The sequence below is a fragment of the Anser anser genome (genome assembly GCF_964211835.1).
Source record: "Anser anser genome assembly, chromosome: 4".
NCBI lineage: Eukaryota > Metazoa > Chordata > Aves > Anseriformes > Anatidae > Anser > Anser anser.
This window is the reverse complement of record NC_139724.1, coordinates 15,928,954-15,949,985: the sequence shown is the minus strand read 5'-3', so window position 1 is coordinate 15,949,985 and position 21,032 is coordinate 15,928,954. Positions and strand designations below refer to the sequence as shown.

At 41.5% G+C, this 21,032-nt stretch overlaps 1 protein-coding gene across 3 annotated transcripts in view; it reads left to right on the top strand.

Moving 5' to 3' along the window:
• Positions 1–21,032, top strand: part of MOB1B (MOB kinase activator 1B) — a 52,023-nt gene that overhangs the window by 22,795 nt on the left and 8,196 nt on the right. For all 3 annotated transcript variants that reach the window (XM_083835332.1, XM_083835331.1, XM_083835333.1), the window contains 3 exons: positions 8,338–8,504; positions 12,927–13,020; positions 19,582–19,715. In XM_083835332.1, coding sequence (XP_083691458.1) covers positions 8,338–8,504; positions 12,927–13,020; positions 19,582–19,715 — 395 coding nt within the window. The remainder of the gene's footprint in view (positions 1–8,337; positions 8,505–12,926; positions 13,021–19,581; positions 19,716–21,032) is intronic.

Here is a 21,032-nt window from a genome sequence, read left to right as displayed (position 1 = left end):
TTCACTGAAGAAATGGGGTGTGGGATTTTCTCTGGCTTTACCCCTTTTCTAGACATCTGAAGAAGCATTTCTTTTAGGAATAACCCGTGTTATTTTGCAAGCGTTGCCAATTCCATGTGCTGGAAAATCAGGTTTTAAATCCCCTAGGTCTGTGCTGGATTATTTTTAGATGAGGAAACTTTTAGATGCATGTTTGCTGGTGGCTTTTTTTTAAGCATGGCTTTCAGCGCTTAAAGAAATGGTGTTTGAAATTAAACTTCTTCCTTCCTTTTTCTTCCAGAAGGCCCCTTGCCTTTGTGTTTTGTAACTGTTAACCTTGGCTTGGTTTTTTTTTTTTTTTTTTTTTTGGATCTCCTTGCCTGCATGTCACCAGGAGGTGGGAACACAGCCCCACACCTGCAGGGTGAAGCCTCTGGAAGGAAAGCTGCGTTTAGGAAGCAGTCCTGTTCCGGAGCGAGCAGGAGCACCTCGGGGAACGTGGCAGGGGAGGTTTTGCACGGAAAAGCTGTGAGCCCAGCTGGTGCCTTGGCAGAGTCCGGTACTTATTCCTGAAGGTGCTCCACGGAGCTTTTCTACGTACAGTTTCCTACAGTAGAGTGTATAAGTAATAAACACCACGTATCTTGTACTTGGAGGAACGACCCTCTGTCTGTGGAATTATTAACTGATTCTTCTTTTAAAACAAAGAAACAGAACCAGCAACAAAACCCTGGTCTTGGAATTACTTTCTAACCCCTGCCTTGCATTTTGGGAGAGCAGGTGTGTTGTGCAAGGAGTTGGCAGCTCTTAACTCTTGCCCAGACAGACTGCTTCGATTTCCTTAGTGATCTTGGTGGAGTTTGTGTTTCCATACGAGGGAAGAGAATTATGCTATTTACAGCTTAATGTTTAGGAAAGTTATTTTTGTTAGGCGGCAGCGCTCTCTAGAAGTGTGTTGCTTTTCTTAGTGTTCAGAATAATACAGCGATGGTGGCTGAAGAATTTACACAAAGGGACATTTTTCTGGGTGAGAGCTATCAGCTTGTGCACTGCCAGTCTCTGCTGGCTTTTAACTCTTCCGCTGCATTGAATGACCTTCAAATACGGATTAATGTTGAGTTGTAACTCAGTATTGCACTGTCTTAGAGCAATTCCAGCACCACGTCTCATTTCAAGCCATTAGCTTGCTCTGCTCAAGGGGTCTCGTGGTCATCTTCATGGAACGTAGTCGGGTGGGAGAACAGCATTTCCAAACCTGCCTGTAGCTCTTGCAGAGCTGGCCTCTGAAGTTTCTCATCCTACCCCAGAGCCCAACAGGAATGCTCTTAGCACACGCAGCATCTGACCACGGGGCTGAAGCTCCTCGCTGTCTTTCTCAGTCATAGGCTGGTGGTTGTTTTATCTGTCTTTAGACCTGCTGCATGCTGGAACATCAAACGAGTGTAAGGTTGTGAAATACTTGCTTCCTGAATTCTGATGGTGGATTTGATACCTCCAAACAGGTGAACGATGAGACGGGCTTATTTTAATGAGTGGAATCAGACTGGAAAATAATTGACTTTTTGGTATTATAAGAGCTGAAGAAAGTAATGCCTGGCTCGCACACCTTCTGTCTTCAGAACAGAAATGTTGTGACTACTCAGTTTTATAAATAGAAATGCTCAAGTTACATCTTGTCAGTGCAGATTTCGAGCATGTATGATTTAATTTACCTGCTCTGCTTCTGCTGCTGCGATTGTCACAGAGAATAAGCTTTTACATGCTGAAACTATTGATTTGCTTTCCAAAAAGTAGCTTAAGCTTTTATTTTAATTTCTATGTTGACATCTTGGCTATTGGAAACTAACACGCTCCTACTCTGATGTGTCTGTTCTTAGCAGCACGTTACAATTTGAAGCCCATTGTTATTGTTTGAAGGCCTGAAATGCTTGCTTTTCTGGAATTTAGCTCTCTCTTTCCAGTGTCTCTGTGTCTTGGAGTTGAAAAAGAGGCGTGGCGGGAGAAAGGAGACAAGGAGGCACAGCAGGAAAACGTGGGGACTTCTCTGATAAATTCACTCCTTGGCCTGCGGCAGTGAGTCTCTGCCTCAGTTTCCCTATGTCTAACAAGACGCTAATGATGCCTACTTCAAAGATACTTTGTGAGGATTAATTAATGCCTGCAAAGGCCTTTGAAGATGAAGAAGCAGGATTTGAAATATGGAAAGTTTTCATGCCCCAGGTAAATGTTCTGTGTGCTGACTTGAGTTCAGCTTTTTCCAAATCTCTCGAGCTCCTCCAAATATTTTGAGGGGCTTACTTCAGCTGGGCCCTGGTGGTGGATGCTTTTGGGAGGCATCGAGTCTTGTAGCTATACATGTAAAATTTAGTTGCTTGGAGGTTCCGTGAGGAAAGAAAGATGATATCCCTTGGCCTCAGCAATATGTACAGGCCAGAAGAATACAGGCGGCGGGTTTATCCTGAAAAAGGTGCAGCATTTTCTAATTATTTTTCCCCAGGGCAAGCTTCTGCCCTTTCCAATGTTTGATAAAACAGTCCGCTGATGAGCCCCGTGTGAAATGATTTAAGGTAATTGCAGCACTGTGTTCTTGAGCCGACAGGTAGCCTGAAACAGATGGGAGGAGCAATGCTGTCTTTACTTTCCATGGAAGTTGAATACTTGTGGTATTTTAAAAATAAGATGTTAATTACTTGAAAAACGTGTCAGTTCTGTATGCTATGTGTGATCAGGTGTGCGAGGGGGGGAAAAAAGAGTTTTCGGATTGTTCTGTGTCTTCTCCAGGGTGGTGTTTCCTCTTCTCCTTCTTCCATTTTGCCAGTGACGTAGTGATTGCATGTTTTGTAAGCACTGGGCTAGCTTAAGATGCTTTAATGAAGTGTCAGTGAATTAGGGGATAACGCCGTCTGGACTTTTTCACCCGAGAGGAATTTGGAGAAGATGTTGGAGCACTGTCAGTATTTCAGAGCTTCAGGATGTGGTACTGCAGCAAAACAGATATGTTGGCAGCCTGGATAGAGGCAGGATTTGGGCCTCCATCCGCATCCACAGGACTTGCGGCAGGGCTTTTGCTTGTCAGTTTGAACCGTCTTGGACACAACAGTAGGTAAGAATTTGACATTAATGGTAAGAACAAACTGTGAAGCCTTAAGTTTTCTGCATAAGGATGCTAACTTTTCTGTTTTAATTCAGGTTTCCATGGAGATGCAGCAGACCTTGTAGAAATAGGTAAAAAGCTCTAGCGAAAGACTCGAGTGCACAAATCCCTTGGGTATGAGGAGGTGTAAGCCAGGTCAGCCAGAGTGCTTCCAGCAGGACCGTGAAGGTTTAAGTGGCTCCTTTCCCCCAGTTAAAAAGAAATGAACCAGGAGGTTAGGCTGGTTTTTTAACTGCTTGGATTATAAAAGATTTGCCAATGCTGCATTTGAGGCTGGAGTGGGCTGTGAGGCAGGGTGCGAAGTGTGGTGCAAGTAGGATGCCTGAGAATTTTCTTTTCTTCTGGAAGCATCATCCTGCAAACCTACGACAGACCAGGCAGCAGGATCCGCCTGATTAAAAACCCTCCCTGTCAGCAGATGGCTAGATAAAATTACAGCTTTGGAGGAAATGTATTCTTGCTCGTAAGCACGTTGTGACGTCTTTGTGAGGCCAAGCAGCGTGTGGGCTTCTGACAGTGGGAAGCGCTCCTTGCAGCTCAGAGGTGCGGCTTCCTCGGCAGGCTTCGAGACTCGTCCTGGCACAGTGAGTCAATGGCTTTGAACACGTTTCCTCATTTAGTGCTAGGTTGAGCTGCATCTGGCACTGCTGTAGCTGCACTTACCTATAAAAATAGAAGGGCATAATTTGCTCGAAATGTTGGACGTGGGAGTAAAGGCAGCAAAACGTCCTCGGATTTGGAAGAAATTCTTGAGAAGTCAGCTCTTTCAGGAAGACTAGAAATTGGTGGTGACAAATACTGGGTCTGATGCAACATTTCCCCATTTTGTGACCTTTTTATACACAAGGATCCTCAGTGGGGTATTTCTGAGACTTTTCTGTTCCCTTTCACGACTTCATTCATGCAATGTACGTTTTTGAAACTGAAGGAGAGTTCAGAAAGTCTAAACAGGGAAAGGTGGCTGCAACCTGCCAGCTCGGGATGTTTTTAAGTTCTCAGGAGAACAGGTTCACAGATGCAGCTGATTCTATTATGACAAACACGTCATACTTGACCAAGCCTTGTATTACTGCTTGTATTATTGGTCACCAGACGGAACTTTCAGAAGTTAACTTTTCTAGTTTATGCCCAAGAACGTGGGGAAATAGATGTGGAACAGGAGGACTTTATAAATCTGCCATAGGTAAGGGATTAACGTAACAGGAAGAATGAAAAGATACTTTTTTTTTTTTTTAAGGCATTTACATCTCAGTGTTGGAAATCATAATGCAGGAAGAAGATGCTGCCATGTGCTGGATTTGGGGAATAAGCAGGATTACTCAATAAGGGAGCCTTTTGAAGGGGTATTCAACTGATGGTGCTAAGACATAAATAAATGAGGATGGTTTTGATTAAAGAACAGGAGAGCTACCGAACTAGTAAGCTGAAACCGTGTTTGCAGCACCATTTACAACTAGACTGCCCATGAGCAAACTTGTCTGTGAGCGGTTTGGCTGAGGAAAGCTGTGCTGGGCTGTTGTGTCCCTGAACTCTGTAATAAGGAGCGTGTGACTGCGTGTGCAGATAACTGGCTTCGCATATGGCCAACTGCACAAGTGCATGGAATTCTGATAATGTATTGCCAAAATTGCAGATATTTCCATAGCATGGGATCGCTAGCAGCCTGCATTTATCCTAATTACTTTTCCTTTGGGATGCCTGCCTGCCTTTCGCATAAGACAATTTCCTGCTGTCTTAGGTTGGCTGTGCTGAATTAGAAAAGCAGGGGTCCGAAAGGTAAAGGAGCCAAAGGTAGATACACGAATACGAGGTGGCTTATCTGGGGGAGTTGACGAGATCAAGCATTGTGTATCCTCTCAGAAATTTTGCCAGCTTGTGGAAAGAAAACCCCTGGATATGGGAAGGGGATAGCAGAGATGAAGCAATACCTGTTTCCGACTTGTGTTTTTTCTGCTGCCTTGACCATAGAAGATCTCTGCTGACTGTTCACCTGACCGGCGATGACTTGGTTTGTTATCTCGCAAGCTCATGGTCTGGGGTGTGAATTCTTACCCAGAGTTTGCTCAAAATAGACTGGGCTATTTAGGGAGTTCCCTCACCATGCTTTCCCTTGTGCTTGGTTCTCAAACCTTCACTCCTTCTGCTGGCTTAACATCTGATAACATCCAAACAAACAGTTTCTTGGTTGAGTTACGAAGTAACTTTCTTATAGCTACTGCTTTGTATTTTCCCCTACTGTCTCCTCCCCAAACAAAGGTTTTCAGCTGAAGCTGGAAGTGGGGTACTGCTCTTGATAATCTGAATCCCTCCGGTAAGTGCTCCCTCTGTCTGGATGGAGCTTTCCTCACCACACTCGGGGAGCTCCATGCACCCAGTAGTAGTCTCTGTGATGAGGCTGTGGATCTTGCCTCGGGCAATGACACCAGACCAGTTACAGCGGTTAAGTTCTTCAGTCTTCATCTCTTTATAAAATGACAGCGTTGTGGAAGAGAAGCTGATGTATGTTAGGTTTTGAAACAGGGAGAGGGAAGGAGGGCTTAAGTTTTAAGAATTAGGGAATCTGTGTACATCGAGGGGGAAGGGAATTTCTTATTTTCCTTTCTGTTTTATGATGATTGACGAATGGATGACCTGAGCTTTGGAGCGGTGGTAAGTCTTTGGGAACCTTTGGTTTGAATTTCTTGCAAGTATCAGGACTTGGATTCCCTCGTTGTCATATTACGATGCAGAAAGCAAAATCTTCTGAGCAGGTCAGGAAGTGCCGTGCTTGTCTTCATCTTGTGCTGCTTTTTCTTCTGCTTACACTGACACACGTGGGAAGATAACAATACCAGTCGCTCTCGGTCTTCAGTTGCTGTGGGTATTGCTTTGTGCCAGCCCTGTTCTGCAGACATACACCAAGGCAATTGCCAGATGTTCCAAGTTGTATTTTTATTCCCTTGTTGGCATTGTGGCTGTGTGTTCCCGAGGAGGAAAACCCTGCATCTCTAAACAGTCAGTTAAAAGTGTTCTCTATTTTTTTTCATGTATATATTTTTTATTTCAACAGGTGCTCTTTCTTCTGAGTGAGTTTGAGCGTGGCCTGGCAACAAATGCAGGTGGCTGGGGTGGGGTGGGAGGGGAAGGGAGCTCCCTAAGCCGCAGTAGCTTCTCACTCCCACTGGGAGGCAATTATTTTATTTAAGATTTGAATCTGGTATCCTTGCTTAGGGTGTAATGCAAATGACTGGGTGCACGTTAGAAGTGTCGTGTAGCAGAAGAGATGGGAGCTATACGCATCCTCTTCCTAATTCTGGATCTTAGCTGCTTTTTGCAGCTGACTGCATTAGGTACTCCTTGGTATTACTCTAACATGTGTATGAATGGGCATGGCCTGTTCAGCTCTACCATCCCACGGTCCCCTTTAGTCCAGCAAAGAGCTTCTTTATGAGGCTTAGGAAGCAGGATGACCCTGAGAGCCTGTGGGATGGGGGCGGATGCTGCTGCTGCATTGTGCCAAGGGAGAGTAATACCCAGGGATGTTCCTGCAAAGATGATGTTACTTGCCTAAAAGAAATGGAAAACTCATATATCTCCAGTTTCTGCATGTTTTCTTCTCCCCCTACTCTTGTTTTAAGTTTAGATTTAACCAAACTGTGGAGATTTTTGTCGTACGTTTGGTGTATGATGTATTCTCGATCACCTGTCGTCTTTTGGAAAGAAAAAATGTTGTTGCCTTCTTTGGTGTGCATTGCATCTCTGCCAGAGCCGTTGGCGTGTAGGATTGTAGAAACAAATGATCTCCTTTGTTAGTTTTCTGTTCATGGCTGTAGTGTGGTGTGGTGGGGAAACTGAAATGCCAGAAACAAGTTTGTTGCAGTGCTTCTGTGTAACAAGGTGGCTAGGGTAGAATTGCCTCAAAGGTGAGCTACAACCCCTGCACGTTCAGACGTGTGGTGAGCCTGAGAGCATCCTTACCCTTCACCAACAAAAATTTCTGTTCTGTCCTATGGAGAGCTGGGGAAAAAACGGCAGACTTGGTTAAAGAAATGAGAACTGGTCAGTGCTTGTAATGAAAATTCAGCTGCCTGGATTTCACCTCTTTGCACTTCCTTTCGTTGGAATCAAGAGATCAATTTTCTTTTTCCAACCCTTTTTTTCCTCAGCCCATACACTGAAACATTCACAAGTGTTGGCTCATTTGACACTTCTTCAAATATTTACTTTTGCACGTCATGTTTCTGACTTGCTAGGGGCTTACCTGCTATCCAGGCTCACTACCATCATTTGAAATGTAGGTATCTAAACTTTTTTCTTGAGTCAGTCCATGTTTTTTAAACAAAATTATAGGCAGGAAAATGATCTATATGAAAGTTGTAAAAGTTGCCATCTGTATTTCTTGACAGACTAAAAGGTCTGTGTGCTGTGAAACAAGGGAAAAATGATGTAGAAAGCTTGTGGAAAATGTGGAATTATACCAGAATTCAGCTAAAGCAGTTGCATATTTTTGGGCAACAGTGTCTTGAAAAGTTTCTAAACAATACCAGATGCTTGGAAAGTGTATTTTATGTTGGCATTTTAAGCCCCTAACCCCCTTTAGATGTGGATGTTTTGATCTAATACACTGCTGGTGAATTGAGGTAGCAAAGATACTATTCTGAATCAGCTGGGCCTGCAGAAAATATGCTTTTGTAAATAACAGCAGCTTAATTCCTAGTAACTACTTAACACACCATACGTGATTTGAAAAGATGAGGGTCTGAACAGGCTCCTGAAGGTGGATGTTGGATTTGTCTGTTATTTGTTATCTTTTTTTACCATGAGAAGATTCATGACTGTTTAGAATAAAGAAGATTTCTGTTTGGCTGGGCTGCTATCCTTTACGTGTGGCTGTACAACTTCTGGGGAAGGAAATAGTTCTGGTCACGTCTTGCCTAGGATCCTACTTGCTGAGGGGATGAAGGGAGGCTGAGCATTCCGAAATGTCCAGCTGGCTTAGTGGTAAGGTGAACAGATGAGAAGGCAGGGTAGCAGAGAAGAATATATTTTATTTTAAAAGCCAAAGCACCTGTTACTTTTGTATCCCAGTTTTTGTTAAATATCCTTTTGGACATGAAAATAGGGGAGTGGAAGAAGTGTTTTTGATGCTAATCCTGTGCTTGCGCGCGACTTCTTGCCTCCTCCCTTTCTGTAAGTTCTCTAAACGTTTCCTCTCCCTTTCACAGCGGCAGTCGCTCTTCCAAAACCTTCAAACCAAAGAAGAATATTCCAGAGGGTTCTCACCAGTACGAGCTGCTCAAACATGCCGAGGCCACGCTTGGAAGTGGTAACCTCCGGATGGCTGTTATGCTTCCAGAGGGTGAAGACTTGAATGAATGGGTTGCAGTTAACAGTAAGTCAGCTAACAGTTTTTTTGTGAGGGGGTGTTAAATGTGGGCTGGCACTTGTGGGAAAACAGCTGTGTGCTCCTTTCTAGTGGGGTGGGCTCCTTTGTCGTACATGCACCACTCTGCGCTGTGCTGAAGTGGGGAGAGGTGAATGTCATATCATTTAGTGCTGGTGTATGCAGAATGGCTCACTGAGACAAAACTCCTTAAGCTCCCCGTGCCAAAAATATGTTCCTGTTAACAAAATAATTCTTATTCTGAGTGGTTAAAATCTGAGCGCTTGATCGCAAACAAGTGCTGAGGTAGAAATGCCGCTGCTGTTTTTAGAAAAGAGCCCGTCAGTGCCATCTTAATATGTTTAAGCTAGCTCTTTTGCAGCTAGGGTGGTTACTCACCAGTATAGGCAAGCCTCTGCATGCGAAGCGTAGTACCTTAATTTAGGTAAGTGTGAGGACCAGGTCTAAAGGATATTAAGATGTGAGTCACGTGTCGCTTGTCTTTCCTTTTGCCCATTACAAACCCAGAGATAATCTTTGCAATGTTCCTAAAGTTAGTCCTTTCCTTTTGTTTTTACCAAGTAGTGAGCCCTTGCTCTGGTAAGTCTCTGATTTTGTTTGTTTAACTTCTCTAAAGCTGTTTTTCCTAGCTCTCTTTTTTTATGCTAGACTAGGCCAAACAACGATGCCCAAATTCTGATTGCTTGACCATATTTCTTTCTCCCTCTCCTTGCAGCATGATTTGCTGCCTTCCTTCTACCCTTAGAGAATGGATTAACCCAAACTCTATCATGCTCTATAGCCGTGCAGGATTTTGGCTGCCACAAACTCTGTGCCTTGTCTCGGTATTTCCTTGTCTTTTGTGTCTTTGACTTGGCCTGCAAGTAGAGTACTGATTGTGCACTGCAGAGCAGTATAGATTACGCTTAGGATAAATGTCTTCTAATTGCTTATTTTCAGTACTTCGATTTCTTTTTGCTCTTTGACATATTTGGGATGTGAACTGTCATACTGACACCATTCTTTATACAAGTTTGTTCATGCTGCATTGCAAAACTGTCTAGAAAAAGAGCCAGCCCGTTCTTACGAGTAAGCATTACTAACAGTGCTTGATATATTGCTTGCATCCTTCCCTTTTGGTGGTTCCCCCACTCCATGTCTCCTCTTTTTTTCAGCTCCCAAATGATATAACCACTAAATTAGCTGGCTGGCAAAACACAGTGAAACGTTTGACAAGACTGGCTCGTGGTAACAGCTGCATTTTGTAACGAAATGGTCTTTTTTCATGCCTCCTTGCAGCAAAGTGAGGTTTTAGTGGTTTTTTTTTGTTGTTGTTTGTTTTTTAAAAGTGAGAAGCTCATTAGATGCTCCCTTGATTTACAACATCTGTCTACCACACCTCGTACCAGTTAATGGTAGCTGTGAGCCTCTTCTATTGATCAAAAAACTTAACAAGTAAATGATGTAAATGACTTAATGTCATTGGTTTTGCCCTTCATAACAGTAAGAGCAGAGGAAGAATGTGCTCTGCTCTGCCAGTTCTTGCTTGACTCTTAGCCTTGCTGGTGTCTTATGGTAATGAGTTGACTTGTAAATTGACATGTAAATTTTTGAAGTATATTTTCAAAATAAAAAATGAAAAGGTGAGAAGTGTGTGATGAGTTTATTTTCAGTTTTATGTACAGTTTTTGATGAGTTCACAAGTCCAATTCATCCTTATCTTTGTAGTAATAAAAACTTACACCAGACAATGTGTGCTTCCAGTAGAAAAGCATGCGCGAAAAGTAACCTAAACCCTTAAAACTTAACCATGAGTAAAAAGAGGAAATGAAAATGTGCAAAGGCACTGTATTGCTTTATAGATGTTGGAAAGGAGGATCTTGCATTTTTCTTGTTTGTCAGGCACTGCTGGCTGTGGTGGCTGGGTGGTGTGTCTCATGGCCTTCTGAGACTTGCAAGTGTGGGATTCACAATAATCAGTCATCTTGTCGAAGTCTGTGTGGGTTTTTTGAACATGCTTGCCTCGAAGCAAACACTGGGCTGTGGTTTCTACTGGGAGCAGGGAATGGAAACTTAATTAGCTCTTCTTGTGTACACTTATGAAACAAGGGCTGCATATACCCACTTCTTGCTGCCTTTGCAGTGTTAAATGCCTCCCCCCTGCCCACCGAAACAAGCTTTGCAGCCCTTCTTGTCCTCTCTAACTTTATCAACCCTTCCCAAAGTTGTCTTGCCATTTTCTGCTGGTGCTTTGTAAGGGAGAAAAACGTTTTTTGTTGCTGGAGATGAACTGCGCTAGGTGCATGCCATACCAGTTTTTATCTGCTTCCCTTTTTAGATACCTGGGAAGTTGTGTGACACAGCTGTAGCTTGGATCTTGCATCTGCTGAGCAGTAGCTGTAATTTGCTGCCAGGATGTGCATGTAATCTTTGTTTATACTCCTGAATATTCAGTGAGGATAGTTACAGTATTTAACCCTCCTATTCCCGTAGCCATCAGTTACTTTAATAGTATACTATATTTCCTATTGCTTACATTGAGGATGTCAACCTCCATTGCATTACAGTGTAATTGTAATTCTCTCTAGACTTAAGCAAAGAGCACCAATTTGGTCTGGCTACAAAGTAATGCACTGACTTTTCTTTGGCATAGCAGCAGGCTGAGAGGAGCGTGTTGTTGTTGGTCATTCCACAGGGTCCTGCAGATTGGTTGTATGAGTGTTCACTGTTGGAACTGATGACTCTAAAAAGGTCAATTTTGAAGCGAAGACACACACATTTGTTTAACTACTGCAGAGGCCGGTTTCAGAAAAACAATCCCATTTGTTCAGAATGAAGAGCTTTGTCACCTCAGCACTAAATTGGATAGCGCATGTCTATTTAATGATATAAGGGGTTTTAGCTGAGTATTCCTGAAATCCGTCTCAATAAAGGAACGGTCTGTCACTGATGCCTTGAGTTGTGGGTATCACGCAGGTAACACTTAAATAAAGTAAGTCTTATGTGGTGCTGATCTCAGACAGACTACGTACTGGTTTCTCGTGAGGACTAGCCTCGCATGATGACGAAATTTGAGCTGTAAAAGCTCCTTTTGTCAGAGATGGGAGGCCTGATGCTCCTAGCAGGAGAAATGGTAGAGTGTGGACTGGGCACTGGGACATTAAGTCTATTTTTACTTTGTATATGGCTGAATTGCTGAATTTCATGCACGCATATGATGAAAACATGGGATAGATGAGTAAGGACACCAAAGCTACTCCCACAAGTCTTAAGTTCTTGTATGCTTGTATTGCTCGGGTTCATCCAGAAGCACAAGTTACAGTAGTTGTTGCTGGATAAGGAAGGTAGGAGTATTGAGTAAAATGTTACACTGGAACCATGTTATGCTCTTAGTGGTAAGAATTTAACCCTGCCTAATTGAAATTTTGCTTCCTGCTGCTTAATATAAGTCCCCTTTCAATTGTAACCCATGTTATCCATTGTCTGAAAGTTACTTTGAAAAGATAAACTTACATATTGATACCTTGGGAATGTGCTGCGCTCCCCAGTAGGTGCAAGGGGGACTAGGCATTGAAAGTGGATTTTATAAATTGATCACAGTGACCATGGTTGCTAAAAACTGAACCTGCTCTTAGGTTATTGAAGAAGAGCCTTGCTTTCAAAGAGTTCTAAGTGCTTGAGCATCCATTTAAAGTAGTTAGGGCAATGGGAATAGCTAGATATGTTAACTTTGGGTCTTTTATTTATTTCAGTGATTCAGCAGTAAACTGTTTAAAAAAAATGTCTAAGAATCCCAAACTTGCAACCAAACTTAAGGAATAACTCCCCAAAAGAAATATCCAAGGATAGTTTGTAAAAGAGGAAACATATTGGACAAAATATTAACTGGTGGTGATTAATTAATAATCAAAGGAACAGAAGTCACTTGACTGTATGCCTTGTCTAACTCCCACCTCCCTTCCCATTTATTGTTTGAACACAGCATAAATATTCTTTGGAAAGATAGTCTTTTGGATGCAAAGCTTGGGGGACCTCAGCTAATATCTAACAGTTCTCTCTGCTTTGAAAGTTTACACTGGAATTATTTTTTTTTTTTACAGCCTTGCCAGTAGAATTTGGGGTTCTAATGAAATGCACCAAACATTTAGAAAAATAAATAACAGCTTTCTTTTACCTTTTTTTTTTTTTTTCAAATTAAAGTTTTGCTACAGTGAATGGTTATGTAGTTCTTGCTAGAGGGCAGTCTAGAAAGTTGTTGGTTGCATTCTGCATCTTCTTTATAACATATCTTAAAAAGCAATAACAATGAGGTTTTATCATGAAAAATATTCCAGGTCCCTCACTAGCAGCGTGCATTTTAGTTTAGACTGTAGGAAGCTTGTGTTGCAGTTAAACTGCAGAGTGATAATGGATGGTTTAAATGCTTTACAGCCGTCGACTTCTTCAACCAGATCAATATGCTTTATGGAACCATCACGGACTTCTGCACAGAGGAGAGTTGCCCGGTGATGTCTGCTGGCCCAAAGTAAGATTATTTTTACTCATTGCTGCGTGTGTACATAAATTTTTGAGATGCTTTTGCGTTTGAAAGAGACTAACTCACCTGAGTGCCAAAGAAAAGATAACCTCTGTGGGTGGAAGGGGTGTCTTCTTTTGTTACCTGTGGGGGAAAAAGCCATGGCCCTTTGTAAGGGAGTGGGGAATGGAAAGGTACTCTCTATTTTTTTATTTTTATTTAGTCTGGGAGGTAGCCTGACTATCAAAACTGTTTTCTCTTTTTTTGTTCTGAAATGTTAATGAGGACTTTTAAAATGAAGACTGGAAGCTTTTATCTGTCAGCATTCGATTAAGATTTAGCAAAATCTTTCTTTTAGGTGTTTGACTAGGTACTGCAGAAAGAAACTTGGCTGTAGGTTTGAGTACTCTGAGTTAGAATCCCCTACGCTGTCACTCAGTTAAGTTTCACTTCCTTGATTGTTGCTTACGCTTTTGTACGGCTACCCAATGTGATGTTTGTGCTTGCTCTCTCTCCGTCTGCTTCATGTCCTCCAAAAAGGAAAATAACTGCATTTCTGAGCAAGTGGAGAGGGAAGGCACTGCTTCCTTTTTACCTTAAAATCTTAAATAAACAGCAAAGGAAACCGATCCTCTCTTCTACTTTTTCCTCCTCTCTAATGACATTTGTTGTTAATGTCTGAAGCCAGTAACTGCCAGCCAGTGAGGTGGGGAGCCTAGGTCGAGCAAAGTGGTGCTGCTGGGAGGGAGAGCTGGTGAGGCGGGAGGGTACGAGCTCTGCAAGGCGAAAGCAGCCAGACTGACTGAGAAGAAGGTTGGTGCTACGTTGTTAAACTAACAATGGATGCTGCTGAATGCCAAAACCAGCGTGGGCAGGCAGACCTGCTGCTGCAAAGCGGGGAAGGGGGGTGAAAATACAAAAGAAATAAAGTTTACTATTATACAAAAGATCTTTGGAATAGGCTTGTGCAATAACATAGCCCATTGTCTGCTTTGTGCTTTGGCATGCAGAACAGGCCCTTGGTTATTAAATAAGAGCATGAAAATATTTGTTTGCTTTGTTTGTCTGAATGACAAGCGGTTACTTGGGGACGGAGGTTAATTATTAAAGGCTTAGCTTTCTGGTTGCCAGTCTAAACAATTTATTTCTTTCCAAAGACACTGATAACCATTGACGGAAATTGATGTAGTACTCAAGCAGTTATGAAGCAGGGTAGGAGAGAGTCGCTAGAGGCCAAGAAAAGCATTCTGCCAACTTTTTAATTAGGTGACCTTGTCCCTAGGATTTGCACAGCATTCCCCGAACTCTGCAGGCCCCACCTGTGCTCAGGGATGGGGTTTGTGAAAGAGGGTCAGAAATGTGCCTGTGTCTGAGGGGCCAGGGCCAGGCAGGCACAGGAACAGGTGATTTGTTTGGCTGGCGGTGACTGGCAGCAGAGCATGTATTGTGGTTCTGGTTTGAGTGAGCGTGGCCTTTCTTTAAGTTAAAGGTGACCTGCAAAATATTTTTAGGGAAGTACTGGTAGAAAACCTATTAGAGCAACAGCTCTGATATTTACAGTTGTTGTTTTTTCTTATCTCTGTTTCCTGTTATCTTCTGGCTCAAGCTGTACTAGTTGAGGAGGCATTGAGTCTTATGAGCTCTTTCGTGCTTCTAGGGTGAAGGTTGCTGTCTGCTTACATGCATGGCTGAGCCGCCACCGTTACTGCATACTCCTCTCTTTCAGATAAAAGAGTGTGAGTTAGCTGAAACAATTTGTATAAGGTCATTTGAAACAGGTTAGGCAGCAGTAGCATGAGTAGCTGGGGAGAACTAAAACCAGCAAGCACGCTGTGGCTTTACAGTCTGATTTCCTTTTATTTATTAATTTTCTGTGCAAGTTAAGTCATGTAAGTTACTTGCAAGCTAGTATAATTACATCCACACTTGGGGTTTTCTCTTTATTTTAATAACTCAGAGTTTGGAGTGCCTTGGTATTGTACAGACACAGGGCTACATGTTCCCAGTGGAAAAACATTTATGGCCCCTGTATTAAAAAAGGGTTGTAAGCTGCTGGTGCATACATAGGTAGCTGTTTGGAACTCATAGTGGCTCAGTCACAATTTTTGTAACACAACTGACAAGTCCGAAGCAGACGATGGAAAAACAGACAGCTCACCTGGGTTTGTGTGTGGGCTTTGTATATTTATTTTTGATGTTGGGGTGGTTTCCTCCTCTCAAGGGCTACCTTCAGTGATAAGCAAATGCCTGGGGCTGGGTAGGTACCGACTGGGTCGTCTGGTTTTTCTTGGTAGTGATCTTGACCAGGAAGCCTTGGCTGAGGCAAGTCAATTTTTGGGACCCACCAAAGCTTCCTGGTCTGAATGGGTGGGAGTTGGGGAGCTGAACGCTGCTTTTAGGTTAGGAATGATAAAATCCAACTGAAATCCAGTTTGGCCATTCTGTTAACATGAGGCATGTATGCTGTGAGATCACTTACATTTATTTTGGACTTGTCTTTCCTGGAAGGATTGCTGAATTAGTCTAACAGGGCATTAGTACCTTGAGTTAGTTAAGGATTGGCATAAACATCAAGAACAGATCTCTTTCCTGCTGCACAGCTCATTGTCTAATAATCTGAGAAAATTATCCGATTTCTTCCAAAATATATGCTTTCTCATAGTAATATTCCATTCTTTTCATGTCTGCAAAGACAAGCCATTTTTTACCCAAACAAACCCTAGCTGATTTTCACTTCCTTACTGTTCATGTATCAGTTTAGTCATCGTCAATGCAACAGGCATGATAACACATTAAGAACCTGCGTAAAAGTAATATGTTTATTGACCAGTATGGGATGAGGGGAGTTTTCTTTATTTTCCTCTGTGGTTTTACAACCATGCCTTAAATAAGAACACAAAGGAAGGACGTGTCTGCTGCATTTTTCAAAAATGGATGTCTGAACTGAGGTTCTCAAATCCATATTTAGGCATTTGAGTGAGTGAACTAAGCTCACTGTTAGTGGTGGTGAGACCCTTTTGATTTTCATGAGGCTTCAGGTCCACAGTGCTTCTAAGTTTAGATGTCAAATATGAGTAGCGTGACACTTGGAAGTGGACAGCCTCCCATAAATCCCACACTGGTGTAATACACTGTAGCTGAATGTTCATGTGCTATCTTCCATCCAGTGTGTCCATAGCAGTAAATAAAGAAATAACCAGTTAATTACGTCCTTGAAATACCCTGCATCTCTCAGCAATGTCTGTCCTTTTGCCTTGTTTTGGCACTCCACTTTGCACCTGTATTCCTTGATGACTGAGACACAAAACAGAATATGGCACTTTCCAGCTCTCTGATTTAATAGAATTTTACTGAGATTTAGAAACGATAGGTCCAAATATATGTCCCAGAGTCTTTTAAAAGACGTTACTGAACCACGGTATCTTATTGCTCTTGGAAAAGGTAACAACTTTAATTTTACTTTAAACCTTTTTTTCTCCAAGCCAAGTACTTTTAATTGGCTGATAGAGAAGCTGGTTCTATAAATGTTTATAGTTAGACATGGTTTCTAGTGTGAGAAGCACAATTGGGTTATCTATTTATAGATGGCAAATAACTTGCATTTATTAGTATTAGAAAAATTTCTCACAGTCATTAGGGTTTCCTAGGTTTTCCCCTGCACTTGCTAATGTGAACTCTGTATTTCTTGCTCTTTCATACGTTGTTGTCCATAAAACCTATACTGTATTGTAAAAAATTCTTTAAATTTATTTCCCCTACAGGAGCCCCTTATCACAATAAAATCATCTTGTATCTATCATCAGAGCTGTAGGTGTTTGCTCAAAAACTTGAGTTAGGGAGTTAATGTGTCTTTTTTTTTTTTACCTCTCGTATCCTGTAGCTGTTGAAATAATTCCATAATGTGTGGATTTTTTTTTGGTTGATTTTGGTTTTATGTTTAAGAATTCTTTTTTTTTTCCTCTTTTGCTAAAATTCTTAATTTTTTGGGGTTTTTTTTGGTGATGTTTTTAAGGTTGTCAGAAGAATTCATTTTCCCCTCCCTTGCTGACCCCAAGCCCTTTGACAGTGTAGGGACAACCATGAACATTACATACCGACTGTGTGGAGCCTGGGGAGTTTGACTTCATTTTTGTCAAGGCACATCTTTTATGTTTCTTAAGAGCTGTGTTATTTAAAGGTAATTCTACGGCGCTCCTTTCTCTAAAAAATGCAGAACTAATGCATAGTCTTGGGAGGAGGAGCTGTCTTGGGGATATATGCTATTTGGATGAGATTTAGCATGTAATTTAGATTTTTTCTTCTTATTCTATTTGCCTCTAGATTGAATCTGGCACCTTAGCTAAGAGCTGGCATTTGTCCTATGTTAATACCACTTAAATCTCAGTGTTTGGGTAATACTGGGTGGTGAGGAATACCGATTTTGTTCATGCTAGAAATACTGTGGTCTATTCACTGCATATGGAATTTCCTTGTGTATTTTGAGAGATGATTTCAAAATGCTTTCAGACCTTCTAATTTCTTACCATTCTAAAAATAGTGTCCTTTTATAGCATTGTTAGCTGCACACTCGGAATCACTCATAAAATTTGTTTGTTGTGAAAATGTTCCTCCGGTTACTGTTCTGACAAAAGTAAACATGTTAAACAGAATTTGAAGCCAAATGGATCAGATACGGTTAAGCCTTGTGTGAAATGATGTGTATGATCTTTAAAATAGAAAACTTTCCCAAATGTCCTCACAATATTAATTGCAGATAGCAAGAGAAAGTTCAGATGGTGCTGTTTGCAGCCCAAACAGTGTGGTATGCTACCGCTGTACTGAAAACCTAACAGCTGAGCATGTTTTCCTCCATGAAAAGAAGAAACATTAGCTGTTAATAACATCTCTTCAAATTCTTCTCAAGAGAACTGGGATAGAACTTGTAGATGTGGTGGGTATGTTTCCTGTAAAAGCACGAGTGAGCTGACAGTACTACCCTTGTGGTTGTTTTTTAATAAGAGGAGTGGTTGGTGCAGCTAGTCTGAGCCATTATTCATTCATTTCTTTGGGAGGATTTCAGAGCTGCAGAGCTCAGCAGTTGTCTTCATTTCTGGCTGGGCAGCAGGCTTGCCCCGCAGATAGCCACTCTGCAGCAATGCTCTTTGGCCGCTTGGCTGAGCAAGGCTGGACGATCTAAAACAGACGTGGGGAATTATGCTGCTTTTAGATCTAAGAGATGGCTACGCGTGGCTGTGCTGATGAGGGGAAAAGAAAAAACAAAAACAAAAAAAACCTGCTCAGATGTTAACAGATTGGCAGGGAATACTGAGGTATATGCATTTGTACTCAGCAAGAAACAGAAAGGAACACTGTGGTTCACTTGAAAGCTGGTATTGTCAGACTCCCAGTGTTAAACACAGGTTGTTTTTGTGTTGTCATCTTTTTTTTTCTTTCTCTCTCTCTTTCTTTTTTCCAGCTATATGTTCCCATGGTAAGCTGTTTTCTCTTCTGTCTGGGCTTGTGTGCAATGTGCACCCCAAGCCAGCCAAAAAAATCTGTTCTAATTTCATGAGGACTTATCTCTGGTTGTGCATGCAAATGGATGCTGTTTAATACAGCTTTCCATGGTTTTATAATTGCTCAGGTTAAAGTGGCAACTGTGAAATGAATGAAGCTGCAATCTACTCCTTATGTGCCATGTAAAAGATGTCAATGCCATTAGCCCTATGAATAGAAAAGGATGAAAAGAGTGCATGTTTTATTGCTCTATAGTGACATCAGGGCTTTGTTGAAGGTGTGATGTCACCTTATTTACAGATAGAAAAACTAAGGTAAAAGACTGCAGCTATCCAGTGAGTCAGTGGTAGAGCTGGAAACTGAGACTTTGTGCATCTTGGGCTAGTTCTGGGTGCTGCATGGTAATACTAGACCATCCGATACGAACATAAAGATGACTATTTAATCTAGAAGCTTTCTTCTAACTGTTGGATGAAATGCACTTTGTACCAGCTTCTGTTTTTTTAGTAGTATTCCTTGGCATTAACTTACCTCTGAATCTTTTCCATGCCTTTAATCCAATCATAATTTGGGATCTCTGGCAAGAACCAATGTAGTTCGGTCTTCAGTTCTGCAAAACCTTTAAGTCTGTTTTCAGGTGGAAAGAAATTCAAAAAATATTTGGGGTGGCTTTGGTAGCTAATATAGCTGTTGAGCAGTGTCACTTGCTTTGCGGCTCTCTGCAGGCAGAGGTGAAGAACCAACAGCTACCAGGGCCGACTGCATGAAGCACCCTTTGAAATCAGTTGGCTGCGCTCACTTTTTTGAGCCCTGAAGCTTAGCTTTTTCTCGGGAGAATATAATGTAAATTTTTGATGTTTCATATCAACAGCTCGTAATTTATTTTGTTTACTATGGGGAGGCTCGGTACCGAGCAGTTGCAGATGATGTTGGGAGCATTTGGACCCTTGTTTCAAGGAAGGGCTGTGGGAGGGTGTGGGAGTACGGGGAGTGGTGCAGGAAGAGCCACCTTCTAGGCCTTGTTATGAATGATTCACTTGTGTTAAGAAATGTCTTGCTGTCATCCCACCCCAGATACGAGTACCACTGGGCAGATGGGACAAACATAAAGAAGCCAATCAAGTGCTCCGCACCAAAGTACATAGATTACCTGATGACTTGGGTCCAGGATCAGCTGGATGATGAAACACTATTTCCGTCTAAAATAGGTAATGTAAATAAAGTAAAATTGAACAATGTGTTTGGATTACAGTTGTACAGGAATATTCAAGTCTTGTAGCATTGTAAGGTCTCCTAAATGACTATCCTGGAGTAGGGCAACTCTAAAAGGTAACATTATATATAGAAAGACACTTGGATCTGTTAAGATAAACTTCATGTGGTAGTACATGAGCTCTGATCCATGTGTTAATATTTTTAGTAAATATCTAACAATTATGAATGCAGGAAGCTTTGTTTCTACTTAACTGTCTTTTTTGATCAAATCTGATTTTTTTTTTTGTTTTTAGTTTTGAAAGGTGGGTTGTTTCCTTAAAAATATGTAGGAGGTTCTCTAAATCTTATAACCAATAAATTGGAGCAAACTAGCACGTTTTTGATAAAGGAAAGACACTAGGTCCTCATCAGGAACTTCTAGACCTTACTTCCAAGGAAGCTGAACTGCATCTTTCATCCTAAATGCATGATTTTTTTTCTTTTCAAATGAAGATGGAAGACATATTTTTAAGAGGGTTTCTTGCAGAAATGGAGGAGGAAAATAACGAACAACCACTGTTCCTGAAATGAAAAGGAGAAGAAAATCCTGCTGGAGGCACGGAGGACAATTTGTTCTAAAGCTCCAAACTGGCAGTTTTCCAATACACTACCACTCATAGGGCTATGAACCATTGTAGAAAAAGGAAGGGAGATCTCTTAATTGCTTGTATTTTGTCCGTAGCTTCTGAGGCATTTGACACATTTTCAATAAGCTTATTCAGAGTTACAGGGCCACCTGTCAGAATCAAGTGGCACTTGTTTTTACTTATGTTAAGCAGATATGCAAAGAAGATTGGTTAGTTTGAGAAGAGTGACAAAAATCTAAATCTTCCCTGCTTGGTAGATGTGAACATAGTATCTTCACATACTGTGACACTTGTTTTAGTGTTTCAGGGTAGAGTTCAGAGCTGGGGTAGAAGTCTTGTTACTAAAAGGAGTGATATTAAATACTTACAGCTTATATTAAAGCGGTGCTTAAAAGACTACGTCAGAAATGGATCTTTTTTTCACTTCAGCATATACTTTTTAAGATTGTAAGTATGAATGAAAATAAGTGAAGATTTATTTTTTAATAGGATATATTTTTGAAATGCAGTGATGCCAAAAGGGACTTAAAGCCAAAGTGGATAAGCAATTAAATATGAACTTTGCATGTGATGCAGTAGCCGATGAAGGAAATGTGATGTATATATAAGCAGGACAAGCTGAAGTGAAGTGTGGAAATTTTATTTCTAGAATTTTAAAGCGTTATTAAAATCATGATTGGCCAC